General features: G+C 34.6%; 2 protein-coding genes across 6 annotated transcripts in view; one reads left to right on the top strand and one right to left on the bottom strand.

Annotated features, from left to right (window-relative positions):
- Positions 1-18,721, top strand: part of LOC106052590 (uncharacterized) — a 67,267-nt gene extending 48,546 nt beyond the window's left edge. The window contains exons 11-18 of the mRNA XM_056010751.1: positions 426-546; positions 903-1,021; positions 3,456-3,553; positions 7,917-8,059; positions 10,225-10,328; positions 10,452-10,559; positions 10,654-10,740; positions 12,243-18,721. Of these exons, the coding sequence (XP_055866726.1) occupies positions 426-546; positions 903-1,021; positions 3,456-3,553; positions 7,917-8,059; positions 10,225-10,328; positions 10,452-10,559; positions 10,654-10,740; positions 12,243-14,582 (3,120 nt within the window). The 3' untranslated portion in view covers positions 14,583-18,721. The remainder of the gene's footprint in view (positions 1-425; positions 547-902; positions 1,022-3,455; positions 3,554-7,916; positions 8,060-10,224; positions 10,329-10,451; positions 10,560-10,653; positions 10,741-12,242) is intronic.
- The window catches only part of LOC106052591 (serine/threonine-protein kinase SIK2-like), a 59,067-nt gene continuing 54,216 nt past the window's right edge, over positions 18,281-23,131 (bottom strand). For all 5 annotated transcript variants that reach the window (XM_056010752.1, XM_056010753.1, XM_056010755.1 and 2 more), the window contains one exon: positions 18,281-22,296. In XM_056010752.1, coding sequence (XP_055866727.1) covers positions 21,169-22,296 — 1,128 coding nt within the window. In that variant the 3' untranslated portion in view covers positions 18,281-21,168. The remainder of the gene's footprint in view (positions 22,297-23,131) is intronic.

A 23,131-nucleotide genomic window follows, 5' to 3' on the forward strand; every position in this document is an offset into this window, starting at 1 on the left:
CAGCATTGTAGGTTCTGTCAAGTTGTAGCACTGTGCTGCAAGTTGCCTTAAAGTCACCAGCTCCTGACCAGGTCGACTTCCAAAGCCTTTCTCTTATTTGAGTAAGGCCACAAGGCAGCAAAGATTTGAATCAGCCAAGCCTTATGAGCCTCCTCTGCCTGTAGATTATTGGCTATGTGCCAGTTGCTTGCCTTTGCCCCCTTCTACTATCAATAATAATAGTTCCTCTGGAACTAATAGCTTGGCCACATAAAGGCCAGTAGTTGGACTGGCTGTTGAAGGCTATTAAAGCATTTTTTTTCCTAAAAATAATATTCTGCTGGCCATTATTAAGACCATGGACACATTTGCTATAGCAGTATTGAATGAAAACTTATATTTAACTTGAAAAAAAAAAGGAAATGATTTTTCCATGTGTGTTTCAGCAGTCCCAGTGTCTTCCTGTCATGTCCACTTGGACACATAACCCTTTACTAATGACCACAAATTATCTACATCCTTCTGAAAACTCCAATCTACTTAGACCACCTGTAGTCTTTGGACCAGGTAAACTTTTCTTTTGATTGATACATACATTTTTATAAATAGTTACTAGTTCTTATAAAGTTGATTTTGTTAATAATATCAAATTATTTCTTGAGAAAACTTAATTAAAATATTTTCGCAGCAGAAATATATTGAGATTTGTTTTGCTACATGAATGTAAATCTGAAACTCAGAACTTCTCACATTTAATTCTGTATCTAAGCATATTATTATGAGTTTAGTAATTAAAACAAGTTACTTGAAACTTTGATTTATACTATACCATACCTATTTTTAAAAATTAATTTAAAGGAAATTAATTGTGCTGCATATTTTATGTTTAATTCTAATTTTTTTTCTTCTAATTAAATATGTAGCTTCCTCTTTTCTCGGCCGTCGGGCATCTGATGGCGGGGCCAACATACACCTCTTCTCTCACTTTCAACGTCAATTTTATGCCAACAGTCAGCCAGGTAGTCATGAGGGACTTCCACAGGTAAGTAGTGACACTTGATTTGTAAAGAGTCAAATCATAACATATCATTCCTGCATACTCATGCCTGATGCTAATGAACCTTGTTACACTAAACATTAGTATCTTTATAACTATTTTAGCACTCGACACTGGGTTAAATGTAGGATTAAATATAGATGTTTGTTTAACGACTTATATGAATCTTGTCAATCTTTACAATAGAGTTAAATTAAAATTAAAGACTTAATGCATCTTTCTTCACCTATTCCTTAGTCTGTTGGACTGTTTGGGCTAAACACAAGATCTGACAACTGTCTTTCTCCATTCCTATGTCTTTTGCCTTGTATAAAATCCCCAAGGCAGTGGAATGGACAAATCAATACTTGAAAGATCTTGATCTCCCAATCTCAAGATGGGAGCTGGTCTAGAACCAAGTTCTATACTCAATTATATCAGTATTATCTACAGTGACAATTGAAACTCCATACAAGAGAGTTTTCTGGTTCAATCATAAATCATCCTTAGGGATATCTAACCCCACTTGGCTATCAATCACAAGTTGAGTGCTGCTGAGAAGAGAGAACACTCCTTGAAGCATTATCCCCTCACGGAAGAAGTTGAGTTACTGATTTATAAACCCAATATGCTGTTGTGTGGTTGGTTACCTAGTGGTAAAGAGGAGAGGCTCTAAGACACAACAAGTGAACCTTTGTTCTTCGTTCAGAATGAGGATGAAGACTGAACAAGTCTAGTGTTGTTTATCTATTGTACTACTTATATTGATTACATAAACTAGTATTTGTTTATCAATCATACTACGGATACTAGTGTTTATGTTTACATGTTTTGTTATTGTCTAAGTATCTTTCATCAGTTCATGTGTTGTTCTAGCTTTTAGTAAAGCCTTGTTTTAGGTTTCTCTCAGTCTTAGTTATTCTTATTACACATATGCTGGGAAGTCTTTTCTATGCGCATCACCAAATCAGCTAGTTCTTCTTTGGTTCCTGCTAGACCAGTGATTCCCAACTTGATTCGACCTGCAGGCCATTTCAATTTTCGACACTCGTGTCAAAGGTCACATGACTGAAAATGTACAAAAACTAAATGATTTTCCATACTTTTGTCGATGTTTTTGCGGGCCGGGAGAAAACTTGGCATCTGGCCCGCGGGCTGTATTTTGGGCATCACTGTGTGAGACCATCTAAGTCGGTCGCGAAGCACAAGTAATATTTCTTCCTCCAATGCTTACAGTACCTTCGTAACCCTTGAGGGCATCTTCCTTTATCCATTCAAGGAAGACATTAAAAAAAGTTGGTGAAAGTAGGCAGCCTTGTCTTACTCCAAATGTGGTTTTAAACCAGTCCCCATTGTTATTGTTCTAATGCACTGCACTATTGGCCTGCTTGTATAGGCTCTGTATTTCTTTTACTATGTTTTGATTTATATTGTACTTTTTCTTTGTCGCCTAGAGTGCCGCATGCTATACTCCTTCGAAAGCTTTCTTTAAATCAATAAGGGCATGAAAAGGATTCTGTTGGGGTTGAATGTATTTCTCGCGGAATATCCTTAGGTTGTGCTGTGACCTTGTCTAAAACCCGTTTGTTCTTCTGATAAATTTTTTTTCTGCTAACGGTTTTAGCAGATTTAATATTATTTTAACAGGACTTTGCTGGGATGGCTGATAAGGTGCAGTAGTTTTGATAGAGTTGTAAATTGCCTTTCATTGTAAATTGCCTTTCTTTGGAAAGGTGATGACGAGAGATTAGGTCAGGGCTTTGGGCCATTTTCCTGACTTCCAGATCTTATTGAAAATCTTAAAAAGTGCATCTATCATGGTTTCTTCTCCAGCCTGTAGAAGCTCATCTGGAATGTTGTCAACTCTGGTTGATTTGACCATTTTCAGGGATTTCACTGCTGATGCTACTTTTTAGCGAAAAAAAAGATATTTGTCAATGTTGGATACTGCCAGGACATTTAGTAGCTCTAAATCTCCTGAGATTTCAAAGTTATTCCATCCTTTTATCACATCCTTTTCCTCTGTTAAACATCTATTTTTGTCTTGTGTTGTGTTAGTTCTTCCTTGCTGTGAGGTAATGAGATACTTGACCAGTTGGTGTGCTTTTTTATTGTAGTTTCTGTTCAGTCTCTGCTCAATTTCTTGACACTTTTCTCTATCCAGTTCTTCACTTCTTTCATTTCCTACTTAATCCGTATGCTGACACTTTTGTGTTCGTGGGCATATTTTGGGTTGGACATATTTTTTCCTTTAAGCTCCTGTCCCTAGTCACAAGCTTGAGTATATCCTCTGTTACTATGGGTTTTATCTGCAGGTGTAGCTTCCCCAATATCTTCAGGGCTGTATCTTTGTCTGCGCCTTTCTACATGCTACTATTATTGTTTCCAGTATTTAATATGTGTTGTTTTATCTGTTAATGTAATGCCAATGTTTCTACAGTCGCTGTCACCTACAGGAATACCTCTGCCTACTCCTTCCCTACACAACAGTGTTACCGTAGAGGAATCAGAGGAACCAGATTCAGACTCTATACTTGAGTAAGTACAACTCTCTTTTTTAATTTTTACTTCAGACAAATTAAAAGAAAAATAAACATCAAGATACCAACCACAACCTACAAAAAATCAGAACTACAGAAACCAAAACAAAGTCTACAATGGAAAAACAAAATCTGATCACACAAGGATTTTATGGCCTCGTTCTATTGTGAAAACAACTATGGATTATCTTATGAAAACGTGCATAAGTTGTGGTTGGAATGATGTCGCCCACATACCAGTTCCCTTCTCTCAACGCAGCTGATGTATCCAATGGAGCAGCAAGAATCAATAGAGTTTGGGATCAGCAACATCGTAGGCTCTGCCAGGGTGTAGCACTGAGTGCTGCAAACTGCCTAAGGGTCGCTGGCTCCAGATTTTTCCTCAGGGTTAGCTCCCGAAGCCTTTTTCATGATTGGGTAGCAGAGGTTTGAGTTCTGAGATTTCCTTCTCCTTGGTGGGTAGCCAGCAATGGCAAGCCTATCCTGCCCAAAGTTGCCTTCGCCCCTTCTCCAGTTAGTGAAAACAGTTCTGCCGGATTCAATATCTGAGCCACACATGAAGGCCAGTAGCTGGACTGGTTGTCAGAGGCTATTTGAGACACATGCCATAAGGAAGCATCTTATAGGTAGTAGAGTGCTTATATTCTTTCCCACTTCTGGCAATGACAACCTTGCGAAACCACACAATAATTACTATAGTTACAAAAACAAAGGGTGTAGAAGTTTATCCAGGTTTGGTTGCAAGTCGGCATGTCCAAGATGTAAGAGATACTGGTAAAACATTTGTTGTAGTCAATGAATCACTTGTTATGGTCATAGTGCAGCATGGTGTGAATGACAAATGGTGTGAATTAGGGTATTTATTGGAAGGGATGTTAAAAAATATGGAACAAGAGTTTCAAATATTATGATTACATTATTTATAAGAATATTAAATAAAATAGAACCTTAGAGTGTCTGCTTACTTTTAAATAGTCTTCTGTCTTAACAAGTGGCGATCAACATAAAAGGTAAGATTTTCGTTAGATAAGTATTTAACTCCTGTCTACTGACAGTCAACGTATAACCACCAAATTTCTAGATCTGTTAGTATTAACTGAATGAGAGTCATCTGGCCATCTAAATCTATGTGCTAAGCTCATTGGTAAACATAAACCTATATTTGAAATTTAACTAAAATTGGTGAACGGGCTATTTTATTGCTGAGTTAACCAATTGGCTTAACATTAAAATCTAGATTTATATCATTAGGTGCCCATTTGTTATGAAGGCCAGTTGTCCACTTGTAATAATAAGATTTGTCTACATTCACTAATGTGAAAGTGTCGGGGTCTACCATTTGATGACAATGTAACTTTGACTGATTTTTCATACCCAACTACACAGTAATAACAGAAACATTGACAAACCTATTGAAGAGTTATCAACTTAACAAGATACCATATTCAATAGAACTGAAAGAAATTGTATATAGTTCCTCCATTATGCTTTGATGATGATCACATTCATCATCCTGGGGGCTGAGGGTTTCGCTCTGCAGTTTTGTACCTCCTCATGGTGCTGGTGAGACCTTTGTTAGCCCAGAATGTTCCACTGCACACTGGCAGATTAGTCAGCTGTCTTGATTTTTTCTTTATAAAATTTTTCTTCTGCTAGCGATGTTCACTTGTACTCTGCAATTTTTATGCCAGTTTTCACCAACGCCATGATGCTCTATCTTGTGCTTCCTTCTCCCATGTGGCAAGTTCAATGTTATAAGCTTTCAGAAATACTTTTAAGGGGTACCTGAAACATTTTGTTTGTCCACCTTGTGATCGCTTTCTTTTTTTTAATTATCCATAAAGCATGCTTTTAGGGATGTGTGAGTCTTCCATCCTGCAAACTTGGCTTGCCCATTGCAACTGAAACTGCATCAGGATTGTGTGAATGCTTTGCTGGCCCACTCTTTGGAGGACTTCAGTGTTAGGTTTTTGTCTTGCTATTTAACATTCAGTATTTTTTCTGAGGCAGATCTTTTCATGTCTTAAGTATACTGTCCACATTTCTCAGGCATAGAGTAATATGGGAAGAACAAAAGCCAGATAGACCCCTCCCTTCCTGAACACAAGCTTTCATGCCATAAGTCTCACCATGGTTATGAATTTTTGTGGACATGATCTTTCAGGGTCCTTCTCTGTCATTGGTTTCCCACTATTTTCTGAAACTGCATTGGCTTTCTGCTGTAGACTTTGTCCTAGATGATACAGAGAGATAAGAGATATTCCACTGTGGTTGTCACAGATTTTGCACTTGTGTTGATGGATAATTGTGGCATCTTTTAAGTCTTGTGAGTTATTAAATGGCAACATGAAATGATTTGATAAGATATAAATTATGATTACTACTTGCTTTCTACCAATTGGGAAATACAGATTTTATTGGTATATTAATTTGTAGTTATGCTAAGGAGGTTTAGAGAAGTCTAATAACATGGCTTCTATTTTTGCATTATTATCTATCCAAATCTTCAATATTTGAGTCTAAAATGAACTCAGTTTCTTACAACTGAAATGATATAAGCCTAGAGCAATATGTTTGCCTAGGTGCTTGTTGCTTAGTCCTTGAATATATGTACTTTATACATTTATATCATGCTGGTAAATAAACTGGTCTGTAATTTTCTTTTACCACACAATATCATAGTTGGTGTACTTGGATTAGAACTTTAACCAATTCTTTAAGATATAGCCACAAGCTAGTACCTATGTTCAAAGTACTTTTGCAAGCAGGGCATTGTACTTAGGGACTGGAAAGAGGCTAATGTCACTCCCCTATTTAAAAAAGGAGAAAAATCTGATTCAGGGAATTACAGACCAGTATCACTCATATGTAAAATACTTGAACACATAATATGTAGCAACATCATAAATCACTTAGATAAAAGTAATGTCCTCACTCCATACCAACATAGCTTAAGGAAATATAGGCCATGTGAAACTCAACTAATAGGATTGATGATTTTTCAAAGGATTAGATAATAGTGAGCTATTAGACACAATTTTGTTAGACTTTTCTGAGACATTTGACAAAGTTCACCACCTGCATAAAAACTAAAATACCTTGGCATTAATGGTTCATTACATCTAATAGGAAGAGAACAAACTGTAATAATAAATGTTTCAATATTTACACCAATAATAGTAAACTCAGGTGTACCTCAAGGAACAATCTTAGCCCCACTACTGTTTCTAATTTACTTATTTACAAATTGCATTAGTTCAGATTATTTGCAGACAATTGCATAATATATAGTACAATAAATACAACACAATATATTGAAATTTTACAAAAAGAATTTGAAGAATTACAGAGATAGAAATCAGATTGAGTATGTCTTTCCACCCAGAAAAATGCAGTTATTAAGAGTAACAAACAAACTAAAACAAATAAAAACTATTTACTTTATTCATGGTAAACCAGTCACTAAAAACTCAAAATATCTAGGTGATAAGCTATCATGGAATCCCCATATTAATAAAACTATTAAAAACTCAAGCATTAGGGTTTATTAAAAAAAATAATTCTACAAATCAAATAAGAACTTAAAACTTAAATGTTATTTAACCTTGGTTAGGCCAATAATAGAATATGCATCCTCTGTTTGGACCCCTCAATAGAAGAAAACATTAAGAAACTGGAACAGACACAAAATAGAGCATGGAATCCCAATATTGATTAAATAATTACAAAAGCAAGCGAAAATTAGGATTTATCAAAAGAAATGTTTACAAATTAAACAGGAACATAAAACTAAAATTCTATTTAACTTTAATTAGGCCAATATTAGAATATGCATCCTTTGTTTGGGATCCCTCAACTAAAACAAAACTAGAACAAATACAAAATAGAGCAGTGAGATTTATAACAAACGAATTTTCCAATTTGATTAGTGTAGCACCATTAGTAAAATCACTGAACTTAGAGAAACTTCAGAACACGAATAAAAAATAAAGTAGCTATAATACATAAAACACTAAACCATAATTTACAAATAAAAAAACAAAACCTAATAAAATACTCAGAAAGACACAAAGATAGAGACACATTTCTTATTACTTATGCTAGAACAAAGTCATACAAGTGCTCGTCTTCCCTAGTGCCATTAGAGGTTTGCCTCAATCAGCCAGGAAAACCAAGACTTAGCAGAGTTTAGGTCATTAATTAACATGAATAACTAGATAGACACATGAAAAGGGTAGGACATAATTATCTTTTTTTTTTTGAAGTAATGTCTGTAATATATTATAAGATAAGATTTTTATCTGTCAAAGACATTTTCCTTTTTTTTAATCTGTTTTATAGGAATTTAATTTTTATCTCAGGTACATGTCTACCAGAGGTGTCAACAAACGTCACACTCTAGCAATGGTCAGTGCTGAAGAACTACAGCAGAAACTATCACTACAGCAGCCAATGAGGTCACGGAGATCTTCTGGTCTTTTGTCCCCATCAGAGAGGACATTCTGTATGTTCTTTTAATTTATGAAAATATTATTTTGGGTTTCAATTTAGCTTCTATTCATGTTTTAACTCTGGAATTATTTTCCACATATGAACGAAATTATTTTTTTTCTTTTTTTCAGAGTGCGAAAGATGCTTTGATTAAACTTCTATTACTTTTTTGTTTGTTATTAGAAAAAGATATATTTGGTATAGAATCAAAGGGGAATGCATGCCATTTTTATATAGCACAAAGTAATTTTCATAGAACAAAAAATTATTTTAATGTTAATGTTTCAAAATTAAAATGAAAACTTAACTTTGAAAGTCTCCAGGATCTATACTTGATCTTGGAAAAATTGTATTATCACTATTGGAAATAATTTTTTTTATCATGTTAATCCATATTGTCACAAAACTTTATAGAGAAAACTCATCTAAAATGCATAAAATGGAAATTTTGAGTTAATAATTCATAATACAAAAATTAAAACTAACCACTGTGGACAAGTCAATAGCTCGAGGTCTAAATTAGATCTAGGAAATATATTATGATCCAAAGTAAAGCAAGAAAATATAAAAAATACTTTAAAAAAAAAAAAAACAAAGCTTATTTTAAGCGCAATTGTATCAATTACCTTGGACCAGTCATGTAATTAAATGTGTAATAGATCTAGACTAACTAGATAAATAAATCTGTGTGATAAGAATTTTTTTTTTTACCAATGGTTTTGTTTTGTGCAATTTTATTCTTTTAGCTGGGAAAAGGGAAAGGGGGGTGAGAAAGAAGTGGATATCAGGGCGAATGTTATCGTGATCCTCTTTTCAATGTACCAGGTATTTATTTTTAAAAAGTAGAAGGACCTAAATGTGAACTGGAGGGCTCAAGCCAACACACTAGCCACTGCACCAGCTTATGAAAATAGAAGGTTTTATAGTTTGTTCAATTGTTTTGTTTTGTTCAAACTTTAAAGCAGCGACCTACAATGTACAAAGGGGGCTAATTCATTTTACACCACTACATCAGTCAAGTATAATTTCTTTCCCTTGTTTGGTATCTAACAAAATAATTAATTACCAAAAGTTAATTAACTAAATCATTATTATTTTTGTTATTGATTCTTGTGTTGTCAGGTAAAAGAAATAATTGTGCCAAATTTCATCTTGATCAGAGATTGGGTGTGGGAGAAATAACATGTTTAAATAAAAATAATAACTTTTTACCAGACAGAAAGAGTGAGTTGATATAAGCCTTGTAAACAAAAATTATTTACAATATTTATTCATATTTCCACATTACTTTATATGTAAACCATTTAAAAACACATAATCAATCATTGTCTTGAGATAAAACACATTGAAAGAAGGAAGTTCTGGATGTTTAGCAAAGAAAAACTATTTATGATAATGTTTTAAGCAATTAAAAACATAGAGAAGATAAAAATTGAAGCAACAAAAAAAAAGGAACGACCTTGCTAGCATTGATCCAAGCACTATGGTTGGGTAATATCACTGATGGGAGCGTTGTTGCTGAGTCAAAGAGTGAATGGACCATAAATGGACATGTTTTTAACAAGTGAAACTATAGAAAAGTTTTAAGTACTGATGTGATGACATATTGTATAGAAAATCTATTTTCAAATTTAGAATTACAATTTAGAAAAAAGGGAATAATTTGAACAAAGAAAACTGCAAAAAAAGCAGCTACTTCTCACTTTCTCTCTATAATCCCTCTTTTTGGGCTGAAAAACTATTTTTATTTATTTATTGCATGACAATGTTTTGAAATAAAATACATTTTGAACTGAACATTCTCATGACCTTTAGGACATATTCCTTACTCATAAAAAAAAAAGGCTTTTGTTTTAGTCATAAATGTTGCTTTTCATGAGCATCAAGACTTTCACTAGCTAACTCCACCTATTCCTTACTCATTTAAGAAACAAACAAAAATGTATTTGAATCCTGTAGATTACCTTAGAGTTTGCCTGACACTTTCAAACAACATTGAAATAACTGGTTTACATATGTTTATTATTGTGAGATATGCATTTGTGTCTCTCCTTCAGTTTAGGTGCATCAATTGAATAAACATGTCTTTGTGGGAGATTAGGTATTTATATTTAATTTCCATTAAGGTATTCTTAAGTGAAGACACTAGTAATCATAATTTAAATTTTAACCCCTCAGACCGAGACTCATTTAAAGACGTCCATGCTTTACATCTACCTAGTGAAAGGTTCTCACCTGTCAGACGAGCCAGTGATGGTACTGCAATATCTGGAAAACATCAGGTATTGAAAATCATTCACATTCATGTCACTGTTTAGTAGTTCTCTTCTTTAGTTCACTGACTTTTGTAGCCCTATCAATTGTTGAGTTTCTAGCATATAGGTGTGTATCTACTTATGTTACAGTCCCACTTGGAGAGCCTCTACAATCAAACAGTTAGTCATGGAACCAGCCAACCAACTACTTCACACAGCAGCTTGAAACAGTTACAGTTAGAGTGCCATGAGCTGCAGGTATGTTAGTATCAAGTACACAGACTAGTGAAATCACTTTTTTTTTAAATTCTATAAAATGCCTGTGAATTTGTTCCATTATTGTCATCTCCAGAAACAATCAGGTTGTGTCCCAGCAGAGAAACAGGCAGAGTTACAACAGCAACATGCCCTCCATAGATTACAGAAGCATTCACTACAGGTAACTACAGACATTTCTTACTGGCAGTGTTTTTAGATCAATATTACCTCATTGACAAAACACTTTTTGGTTTGATGGTTTGTAAATAGTTATAGAATAGGATGATTAAATTCATTACTGGTACCCAAAATGAAAAAAAGGATCATAGTTTCATATTTGTAAAGCAACAAAAAATTAAACAGCAGTCCTACAGAAAGCTCATTCAATTTTAAAGAGCTTTCAAAATGGTTTCTCACAGCCAAGGAAATTAATATCATCTAGCACAATATTTTAAGCTATTTTCATTGATTTAAAACTATATATTTAACTAGCTATGCAATTAAAGATTGAGGATACAAATATATGAAATAGATACTGTTTTGTTGATAATCATAGAAAAAATAACTTGTTATTTCGCCTGTTTTATTATTTGTTTCTAGTGACTATTCTCAAAGGCCAACACTATGGTGGGTTTTGTCTTTGTTTCTTCATGCCTAATTTATTTTTCAAATAACAGACAATCACTGGCATTATACAACAGAGGGATTTCCATAAATTTAGTTGTTGAATCAGTATTAGTAGATGTCTTAGACACTTTTAATTCCACATTTTACAAAAACACTTTGCCTTACCAATCCTAATCTTCTATTGGCTGCAATGAACTCAACACATTATAAACACAGATTATAGTAATACAATTTATGGATGCCTCTCTGATTACTAACCAAACCTATCCTGCTTTATCCTTGGCTTGGTGAAATACTCCCTTCCCTTGTTGAGGTCAACAGGAAAGCATTATGCTACTGGTACATGGACAAGGTTTATCATGTAGGAAGATTGGCAGTTCTATTCTGCATTCAATATGTATAATATGTGTATTTGCCAGCTACATTAGTTTAGCATTGGTTCAGTAAAGACAACCCTTTTCATCTGTGAAACCTCATGTCTGCTTTTGAGCTTTTCAGGAATCCTTCTTGGAGACATTTAAAACTTATGATTTGATTATTCTTTTTTATATACATTGATTACATGGTATGTTTCATTTGAATGTGCAAACATCAGTTTATTTTTAGATTGCAAAAAAAAAAAAAAAAATGTAACATCAGTGTATGCTAATCAATTTGAGAAAAACTTTTAAATGATTTTTTAAATACAATATTAGGGAAAGTAACTCTTAGAAAATGAAATTAACAATTGTTTTTAAAATGCATGTTACACTTACTTTTTTTTACTTAATGAAATTTTCCAAGCTGGTTTTTTTTTTCAGAAGTATTCTACAACATTAAAATATTCTACAAAATAGCTTTCAAAAGTTGCACTATAAATGTAACCTATTTATGCTTAATTTTTATTTTGTATTTTCCAATACATTCCTAATTTAAAATTAATTTTAAATTTCACACAAAAACAGTAGATCATAAATATCAAGCTTAGTGGCAAGTCTTGTCTTTTGTCATTAGTATTTTGATTAGTTAGTCTCTTAGCTGGCAGTTCTCACAAATGTTTGTATTTGTCTTTTCCAGACCAGTTTGTGTGGATCACCAATTCCATCTCCTCCTCCTTCCAGCTCTCCTTCCTTTGTGTCCTCTAGACCACTCTCACCAGAGTCTTCACTATTGTATCAGCAGTTGCAACAGCTTCAGTTGCATCACATAGCCACTGCTGGTGGATCACCATCAACCTCACCTACGCCCTCAGGGCTGCAAAGAGCATCACCTCCATTGCTGTCTGGGGGAATAACCTCAGGTTTTCCAATCTCAGGAATCAAGCCTTCAGCAGGAGGCATTACTTCAGGCATTCCTCATCAATTTGGAGGGATTACTTCTGGCATTCCACATCAGTATACCATGAAAACTGGAGGAATAACATCAGGCTTGCCAATTTCATCTGTACTAGGGTCACCATCTTCAGGGAGCATAGTCTCTGGCATTCCCAGTCCAGCAGCTCTTGGACAGAGCCCTACAAGTTCCTCCAACTGTGTGAGTGCTGAGCCAGGCTCTATTCCTGCTTATAGTTTCACACAGATGATGCAGGGACTTCAGTCTGGCTCAGATACACCCCCAGAGAACTTTTCTAAGTTGCTTCAGACCTTGCAGAGCCCTCGGCTATCATCGTCTGGTAATGTAGGTCAGAACAGCTACTTTGTAGATCCATCTTGTGGTAGTGCGCGCTACATCGGAGGCTTTCAGAGAAGCTCAGACTCTCCACCCCATCTGACTGCTGGCATATATCCTGGTATGCTTCAGAACTATGTACAGAGATCCTCACCCCCATCAAGTTTCCAAAATTTACATATGATCAGAGAGGATGCAGGGGATGTCATGGACAATGGAACAGAAGATTTTGAAGAAGATATTGAGGAAATGGAAGACTTTGAGGTTGATGTCAGAAGTGGTGAGTTTTCTAAAAGGAAATCAGTCATACAACACCAGCCTCTTACACCAACTTCATCATCAGAGCTGGATCAGTACTTCCAAGAACCAGAGTCTCCTGACCAAGCTCACCATGAGAGATATGCTTTGTCTAGGAAGCATCACTATGCTAAAAATCCTCAAATCAGCATCACAGATGCTCATGGTCATGTGACAGATGTGATAACAACTGATCCTAGTGACATGTCTGATGACCGGTTAGACAGCCCCAGAAATTCTGTGACAAAGAACTTGTCTGGTGTGGATGTGTCTATGTCTAGTGCTGGTTCTCAGTTCCATCAACTTCATCAGCACTGTGCCAACCAGCAGAAACTCAAACAGCTCTTTAACCCATCATGGGTAAACACCAATCTGGCCAGCATACCTGGCACTTCAGTTACAGTGACATCCATTGGCCAGTCCTCATTCCTTCCTTACACTCCTCCCACTTCCAGATCAGATGCTTTTGCTGGCTCATCCTATATGGCAATGCCAGGTGCTGGGTCAGCCATGAGGCATCGAACTTCTGCCTCTTGGTTGCGGAGGCATGCCAATGGCTTCCATCACCACCATTCGCATCACCACCAACACCAGCTTGCTTCAGAGGCTTCATGTGATATATACAGTCCACTCTACGTTCCTCAGATAAGCGATTCTTTGAGTTTCATGTCATTTGGAGGTGAAGCAAGAAGCTACCAGAACAAAGCCATCCCTTTATTATCAGCACGAGCAGTTTCTCCAACATGTTTCCCTCCAAGCCATCTGGACAATGCATGCTCCACCAATGATATCTCCATTGAACATTCCATGAATGTATCAACACATTCCTTGCCTTCATCACCAGCTACATCCCCTGTGCCAGTATCTTCCCCGCTGCATGATCGTTCACCATTGCATGATCGTTCACCTTCACCACGCAGCTCCTCTTCACCGTCCCCTCCACAAATAACTCCATCTTTCAATACTTTATCCTCTTCAAGGCCTTCGTCTCCCCTCTTTCCTTCTGTTGGACCTTCTCCATCTTCATCATCCCCCACTTATGGTTGCTACTCACCTGCAACCTCACCATTCCCCACTCCCACCAACACACCCCGACCTTCTATTTGCAACACTGATTCTGGCCACTCAGAGATGGAGCATGATTTATCTCCCTTTTCTGATGAACCCAATATGTCCTCAATTCTGTTGGAAATTAAAACAACTCATAGGAAGAGTGTTGAAGATGTTCTTCAAGCTGTAAAGGCTGCTTTAGACTCCATTTGTCCACAAGTTGACTATCAATGTTCAGAGACTTCCTTTAAACTTAATGGACACAGTGATCTACAAATGGAACTTGAAGTCTGTAGCAACAGAGATGGTCATGTTCCCGGCCTTCAGGTACGAAAACTCTCTGGAAATAATTTGGAGTATGCCAAATTATGCAGCCATCTAATGGCTTGTGTCAACAACTAATTTTTTCTGTACATACTCCACCATGTCTGTTGGCATTACTGATACTTTGAGCATGTGCAGTAATTGGATAGCATTAGACTGACTCAAATCAACATGGCCTTTGTTAACAAATAATTTTGAATCATGCTTTCAGTTTCAGAACAAAAAAAAAGATATTTAATATGTATGTGGGGAAAAGTATTTATGTGTATTCATTGGATTTCAACTTTGACATCTTTTTTTAAAATATATTTTTTATGTTTTAGTAAACTGAAACTTGACTATTAAAAAAAGAAAAAGAAATACATTTCTTCCATGGTGCTTGGAGCACTAGAAACTAGTCAGTCAACAGAGTGTGAACTAAGATCATATTTGAAACCTCTAGTAGTCAGAAATGTTTTTTTTATGTTTCTTTATTTCTTTGTATGCTACAACTATTGTCTTTAAACAAAATCCAAAAACAATACAATTCAGATTTAATCTTTGTCTTTTATTTATTTTGTTTTTCCTCAACTTCAGTTGTTAGTGGATCTGAACATTTAGAGAGCATTAATATTCTGAAAAGATGCCTTATACAATTTTTTTTTATGTTTAAAAATTAGCATATTAAAATTATTGAAAACTGAAATAGGACTAATTCATACAAAAGTGGACACATATTTATATGATTTAATTATTGTGTACTGTACTTAAATTTTAAAATTTACTTTGTGTTTGTAATAGCCTTTTTATGTCCATTATTTTTGTCCAGATAATCTGACTTGAAATTTTAATAAATAGCTTATCAGTCATTTTAGATCAAGACAGAAAATAATGGGCTGTAAACTTGTTTTAGAGTAATGCTTATTTTTGTATTGTTTAGTTGTATGACTTATTATTGAAATAATGAAAACCAAAGCAACTAAATGGCAAAGACAAACTTTCACCAATGAACTTCTGGCAACTTTCTTTCTTCTGCATTAGGTGTTTAGTAAGATTAGTTAGTCCTATTCACTGGTCATTTAATTTTCTCTGAGCTATGTACTGGGGTTTTTAATTTTTCAGCATGAGTTCAGAGTTTGTCAACCAAATCCCATGTCCAACTTAGCACTAAATTGTGCTGCCTAGAGATATGAGACTATATCTGCAGTTCTATTGGTATTTTGTTGTTGTCTGTCTGAAGAAGATAATGTTTTGTGTCAATAAATTTAAATAGTATTAATAGTCTGTAAACATTGTCTATAATGGCAAGATTTTTTTTTTTATTTTTTAATAGGAAGTTATGAACATGAAATGACACTCAACATTTATTTTTTAATTTGTTTTTATTTATTTAATTAGTTATAAGGTTTGATGATAGCAATATAGTTTCTGTTTAACATTCACATAGAACAAATTTCTTGATATTATAAACACTATTGTTAATTTTCTTAGTGATTTGTAGTTTTGCTGTTTATTATATTTCTTAAATCTTTCATTATTTTGTTCATTATTCCTAGCCCTAGGTTTTGTTGACCTACAGGTACTAACATCTTACTTAAATATCTTACCAAGAAGTGAATGGGTTGTCAAGAAAACTAGCACTGAACCACACGCATCAAATTATTTCTTTTTTAACTAGTGACTTGATCTAAAGAGACTGTCTCCAATCTCATCCTAATTTCAATGACATGATAAGTGTGATCATTTTTGTTTGCTTTAACCAACATGTGTACATTGTAAGAAAACTCTCCAGTTATGACTTAAGGCTCTTTCAGATTCATTCTTGGAAAAAAAAACTTTTGGTGAAATTTATTTTATTTTGTTCTCAATACAGTGGTGAACCAATACCAGATCTCTATTTTGTTAACAAAAGCACCACATTATGGAGTGGATACTATACATTAATTGATATATACTTCCCACTAAGCCCATAATTATAAAAATCTAGTTTTTTTTATTTTCATGTAAAACAGGCAACCTTATGCCATGTTGTTGTTTTTTTAAATGACTATTTCACTGATTAACCAACTGTGTGATACATTAGACTGTGAAAAGAATATTGATAGTCTCACGGATTTCAGCTATGGCATCAAAAGTTCATCAGTTCTAATTTTTGAGATCTAAACAGATCAAGTGCCAAACTATTGTAATTTAGTACTGTCTGAAACTTCACTGACTGTGCTTAAGTTAGCACTATGGCTTGGAAAATTGCCTGACGCCACCTAAATTAGTTGGAGTTTTGTTTCTGCAGTATAAGTATTGAATCCGATATATATATACAGTTCTAATGGATAGATGTGTATTGAATGAAATGATTTTGATATGCATTTCTTGTTGATCCTTATGTTATGTTATGTTGTAATGAAACACAAAGATAAAGATCACATTTTTAACTTAAATGTCACAATTATTTAAACTTATTTATTTATTTGTTCTCTTTGGTAACTTAACAAAAACACTTTCTTAATAATGTGCCTACATTTTGTTTTCTCTTTGAATGAACCTCTTTGCAGTAGACAAGTCAACATTTGACTGCAACTTCTACTTGTGGCTGTGTACATTTGTGTGATATGTTTTAATTCAATTACTTTACCAATGTTATTCAAAATAGTGATGATGGCTCACTGAATGGTAGGGAGGTTACTCTGTGATATTCAGATTTGTTTCTAAATTTAGTAGACTCCAAATACAGTGTAATAAGAAACTATAGATTGTTTTCATCTATTAAAAGATAAATATTCTTATGAATTTCATATCATTCCATGGGCTGGCACTACAATTCAACTTGTTTGTCTAAGATGTTCTAGAATTTGTCCATGTACTGGCAACAACTAGTTGCACTTGAACTGTATCCTGCTGTGAAGTTACATCAGTATTCAAGTATGTACATAGAATTTTCCATCACTAATATAACTGTAGAATCTAGAAGTTTGCTTTGATTTGACCCAATTTGGTCCTCAAAAGAAATGATCCAGTAAAATTTAATTTCCCATGAACTATGACCTGAATACACATATGACTAAATCATTGAGGGTGGCCTAATACACTAATGGGATTAAGGAATAAATGGTAAATATGTCCATGGAACCCACTGTACACTGGATTATGACATGTTTTTAAACTGCTCTGTTCAAAATTTAAAATTGACTGGCTACACTTAATGTTGTTCATTTTCTAGCATTCTCTGGATTTTTTTTTTTTTAATATGCAGAAAATTAAACATATTCAGGTTGCTTATTAGTACCATATACAGAAATTAATGTGTGTTAGTGTATGGTACCAAATTAGCCATGTGAATTACCTTATGATATTTACTCTTTAAACAAAAAAATGGGTTAGTACATATTAGTTGTTTGCAAGTTGAACTTACAAATACATCTGTATATAAACATTAATTTCTTTACATTTAGATTCACACTTATCTGGTTAGTCTGCTAAATTAAATTTGCAAGATTTGCCTTCCAGAGTGTCACAGTGCAGCAAACAGAGAATATTCTTATCAGAATACCAGTATTTATTTACACTCTTAAATTCAGATTAACGAGTATGTTTGTTTGTTTTACATGTTACTTCAGAGTAGAAGGTAATCTTCATCCTAGCCCCAAACTCAGACAGGGTATGAACCGCATCATACCCCAGACCATCTGTCAGGCAGCCATCCTTTTGAGCAAGCCCCATTTCACCATTCAAATTTTTAAAAATTGGAATAATGTTCTACTGGGAATTATTCCATATTAGAAGCCCCAACACAACCAAAAGTTGTTAATGTAATGTATTAGTATTATGATAGTTTTACATTTAAATATGTATGCAATTTATATACGACTTAAATCTAATTAAATGATACATTTTATAGTTTGGGTTATGTTGATGTTGTTTGCTGATGATGTACACAAGTTTTCTAGGTTTTTTTTTTTTTTTAATATATATTTGCTAATAATGTTAGTTAGCAGGGGCTGGTCTAATAGGTAGACATTGTTGATTTTTTGGGTCTAAAGTTCTGGTATATGTTAGTTGATGGTGAAATGAATGTTGTAACTTGGTGAAGGGGACAAAACTCACTTGTCCACACTCTTTTGAAACTGTGCACCTCTACTATTAAACTATATGGTAATGTTTTGAAACAAAATACATTTTGAACTGTACATTCTCATGACCTTCAAGACTTCCAGTGTATAAAGAAACAGTTTTACACTAAACACTTAGTTTATTTTTTGTTCCTGTTGTCACTGTCAATTTCATATTACAAATGTGACTAGAGAGTGGATATAAACCAATCTGCTAGAACAATATATATATATAGTCTACTGTATCAAAAACTACAGTAACATTGTTGGGACTACTCTTAATCAACAAAACATACAACAAACTTTTAATTTTTGAAACAGACCCTCCAAGCCTATTTGAAATACAAAGGCTGGCCTATATGACCCATACATCAATCATTTTATGGAGAGAAAATATACTAAGAGAGTGAATTGCTTAGTCAGTTTTGACATCAACAACTCATTGATTGCTTTGATCAACAACAATAAACAGTTTCAATGAAAGGTGATCAGATGCTGGAGTTAGCAATGAAAATGTGAAGTGGATGAGTTAAGGGTGTGGGGGAGAACCAGCTCCCTATGAACACAGTATAAGGCTCTACTGATATGTCAGTCCTAATATCTGATGAATAATGGGAACATTGAATAGAACTGGCATGGCAAACACATTCACACAAGTATATTTTCTAGTTTGTAGTATTTCATTACATCATTAATTGCTATGTTCCAACATGGCAAAGAGAAAATATCTTATATTACAACCATACATACATAGTATGTTCACTGAACATGACAATCACAAAAATACTTTTTGACAAATTTGTACCCAAACTTGTCCTAAATAAATCCTAAGTGAACTTATGAATCACAAAAAAGTACAGGTGAAAATAGAATAATAACCAAAATAACCAATCCAATCCTGTTCTTAAGCAAATGCAATAATTTACTATGTACCAAACAAAACCTCATTTTATTGCAAAAGTCTTGAAGGCTCTACACCAAATGTGTAAACAGGGATGGAAAACAATGGCTATCACAAAACGATCCTATCACACTTGTTCATGTAAATCTCATTAACAAAGACAAGTTTGAGACCTCTACCAATGTAAACATTTACCCTACTATTTAAATGAACAAGTGTGGTCAGTACAATGATTTTAAAACAATGAATTCTGATTATGGAGATGTTCATATCAAAACTTTCATGACCCTGCAGCACAGAACCCTATATATAAAGAGAGAGACTGCATGAAACTATTTTAAAACTTCTTTGTTGACAAAGCAAATAGTTGTCTAGCAATTTTTTGTATATCTCATATCTAAACATGAAAAGATAAAACTACAAACTTTTACCAAAGGATCCTCAAACTGAAAAAAAAAAATGTCCCCCCCCCCCCCCCCCCTTTTAGCAAGCTGCGGTTGGGGGAATTATTGTAAGCTCCCACAGTTAAATCTGCTAAGGTCTATTTTAAAGGATGAACTTACAACATTTAATTATAAGTTTTTCTTTTCATTTAAAGGTTAAATGCTTGATACCAAGTTTATCTTATCTTATATGATACAGACATTACTTCAAAAAAGAAGATGATTAGGTCCTAAGTGTCATGTTTAAATAATGAATGTTATATTTATGATTCTTCTTATATTAGCTTGCAAGTTCATCAGTAGAACCCAGGCACGGAGTTTGAAGACAGCTCTAGCGAATTTCCTCAAAATTTGATAATTTATGTATATCTATCTGAAAAACAAATTACCAGCCAAACAGTGACTTAACTATTATGATTTTCCGAAGTATAATCAACTCAGAATTAAATGTGGTCTATTTTGAAAACATCATGTGAATTCCCTCATGCATTTAATAAAGATTTAAATGAATCACATTTTGAAATGTCTTCTTCAAAAAGCTGAGTCAATATTGTTGCAGATTTTCATTTTTAAAACAACAATCCTGCAGTTACAAATGAAAGTGAATCTTTTGTCCCTTAAAGTGAATTCTGCCAGCCGCCTCCTCATCCCATATCATCAGGATGCAGTGCACGGGGGTGTAACATGATTCTGAGAAACACTGTCTTAAACAAGAAATATGTCATAAAAACCAAGTAAAAGAAATTTCCTAGATTGATTAATACCATTACATAAAAAAAAATGCTATGATGTTAAAATGGTTTCCTTAGAAAAAAAAAGGTCCAAAGTCAGTCTAGATATCTATATAAACATCATACAATTAATCACATTATTCACAAGAAAGAGAAAAAAAAACTATTTAAAATTAGTAATAAAATTTTGCTGAAAAAATTTTTTTCACCAATGAGAAAAATCCAAATGTGAAAAAAGATAGTTACTTGCTGTAAAAATTCATTTGAAATAAATGGCTTAAGTTCTACTGAATGTCTTAAAGGAATTTGTCTTTTATTTCTGTTTGATACCTTAACAAAATGTACACCAACCCAAAATCGACTTAGATATAATAACAAAAAAAACACAAAAAAAACAAGAACAACAGCTTGCCAGATAGATGCATAACACTTGTGGATAGCATGTCACCCAGTCCTACAACATTTGAGCATGAGTTTAATGTGTTCAATATCACTGTGCATGTATCAGGACATGTCCATCTGTTCCTCACTCTGACTCCATCCAGAAATATGACTATTTCCATCAACAGACATTGATAAATGGGGTTGGCAGAAAGGTCCAGCACTAGCTATCTGAGCTAATGTTGGGTTATGAGAACAAGGTGGTGCCTCAATGACACTGTGACAAGAGAACTTGTCAGACTGCACTGACATTGGTGTCATCTGACAGTCCCCATGTGGGGCTGACAAACTCTGGCTTAGAAAAGAAAATTTCTCCTGATTTTGAAAAGGATGAACAGCCATGAAGACACCTGTACGTCTGTGCCAATGACCTTGAGCCCCCACCTCAGTTGATTCATTTTGAATTCCATTATCTTTGGAAAATGAATTTTTGTGTGAAGATCGAGCAGGTAATATTCTTGGACTTGTCGAGTCATACAAGAGTTCGTTGTTGGCTGGATGTGTCACACTATGTTGGTCAGAGACCAGATAAGTACAGTATGATGGAGGGGCTGCATTACTACAGCCATCATGTGATGCACTGGAGGAGTTGTCTGAGCCACTGTCTTGGAGGCATGTGGACGGAGATACAGATGGGCTCATCCAAGATTGCAGCATAGTGGCTGGATCAGCCTGACCTGACTGATAGTTTGATGAGAAAGTAGCAGAGAAAACAATATTATTGCTATTGTCAGAGTCTCCCACAGCTTTGGTCTGAATGTTATTGCTAATCCTTGAAGGGTCACTGCATCCTATATCCATATCTACACTGAACATCTTGATGGCTGTATTGGTCTGATGAAAGGAACAGCCTACACTGTTAGAGACTACTAAGTGCTGAAGTTGTTCTCCTATGGGCTGGTGTGAAAATGAGGACATAGCCAGTCTCTGTTGGAACAAGCTAGGGAAGCTCTCCTGTAACCCTGGCTGTGGAGTCATCTCCCCCTGGCTGTCAACTAGACCTGTTGGATTGTAGACAGAGGATACATTGTGAGCAGCTATGGTAGGAGGAGGTAATTTGTCCAACTGCTCTATGTTGCTGTAGGTATGGTTTAGTATGTCTGGCTGAACAATGGTGGGAACAGGAAGTTGAGTGGAACTGTTCACGTGATCTAACTGTGTCATGGCTTGACTGAAGTAGCCTGGTCCCATCTGTGGAACAGAGAAGTAAAATTAATCAATAGAATAAAATTAATCAATTAAGTTAATTCTCATTTAGAATAGAAAAACTGGATTTGAAACAAGAAAAACATTTTTAAAAATATTTTTTTTTTAAAACAAAGCGTAATTGTATGAATTAGTTTAGATCAGTCGTGTAATTAAATTTCGAATAACAACAATAAATTTGTGCAATTAATATTGTTTACTAAGACTAAGACTGCTTTATTGATCCTTACGGAAATTTGTTGTGATTGTGATTTGTTGTGATATTGTTTTAGTTTAGCACTAATTTCATGCTTTTAGCTTTCTCAATATGCTATGATTCTATCACTTATCTGGACCAGTTGGGAAAATAGAGGGGGGGGGGGGGGGGGGAAAGGGATATCTAGGTGGATTTTACAATAATTATTTTTTAAAAGTATTTACAAAAAAGGGTGAACGACCTGAATTTGAAATTGTGGCTCACACCTCCATTGGGCCAACATGCTAACCACTCTGGAAGTGAGGTACTTATGACTAGAGAAAATTGTTTAGTGATATATAGTTTGTTTAAGCTTAGAGCTGCGACCTACAAAAGGGACTAATTCAGCTTACACCACCACTTCAGTCAAGTACAATTTCTTTCCTTGTTTGAGATACCAAACAAAATAATTAATTACCAATAGTTCTTCTTCTTCTTCCTCATTCTCATTATTATGTTGGAGCGTTCAGAAGACCAGACCAATATGCAAGATGAACTGTGCAGTGGTTTCCAAATCAGAGAGCTCTCCATATAGTTTTCTTTCTATGGGGTGTTTTGGGGCTAGTGTCTTGTTCAGGCCTCTTT

Source organism: Biomphalaria glabrata, chromosome 14 (assembly GCF_947242115.1).
Source record: "Biomphalaria glabrata chromosome 14, xgBioGlab47.1, whole genome shotgun sequence".
NCBI classification, from domain to species: domain Eukaryota; kingdom Metazoa; phylum Mollusca; class Gastropoda; family Planorbidae; genus Biomphalaria; species Biomphalaria glabrata.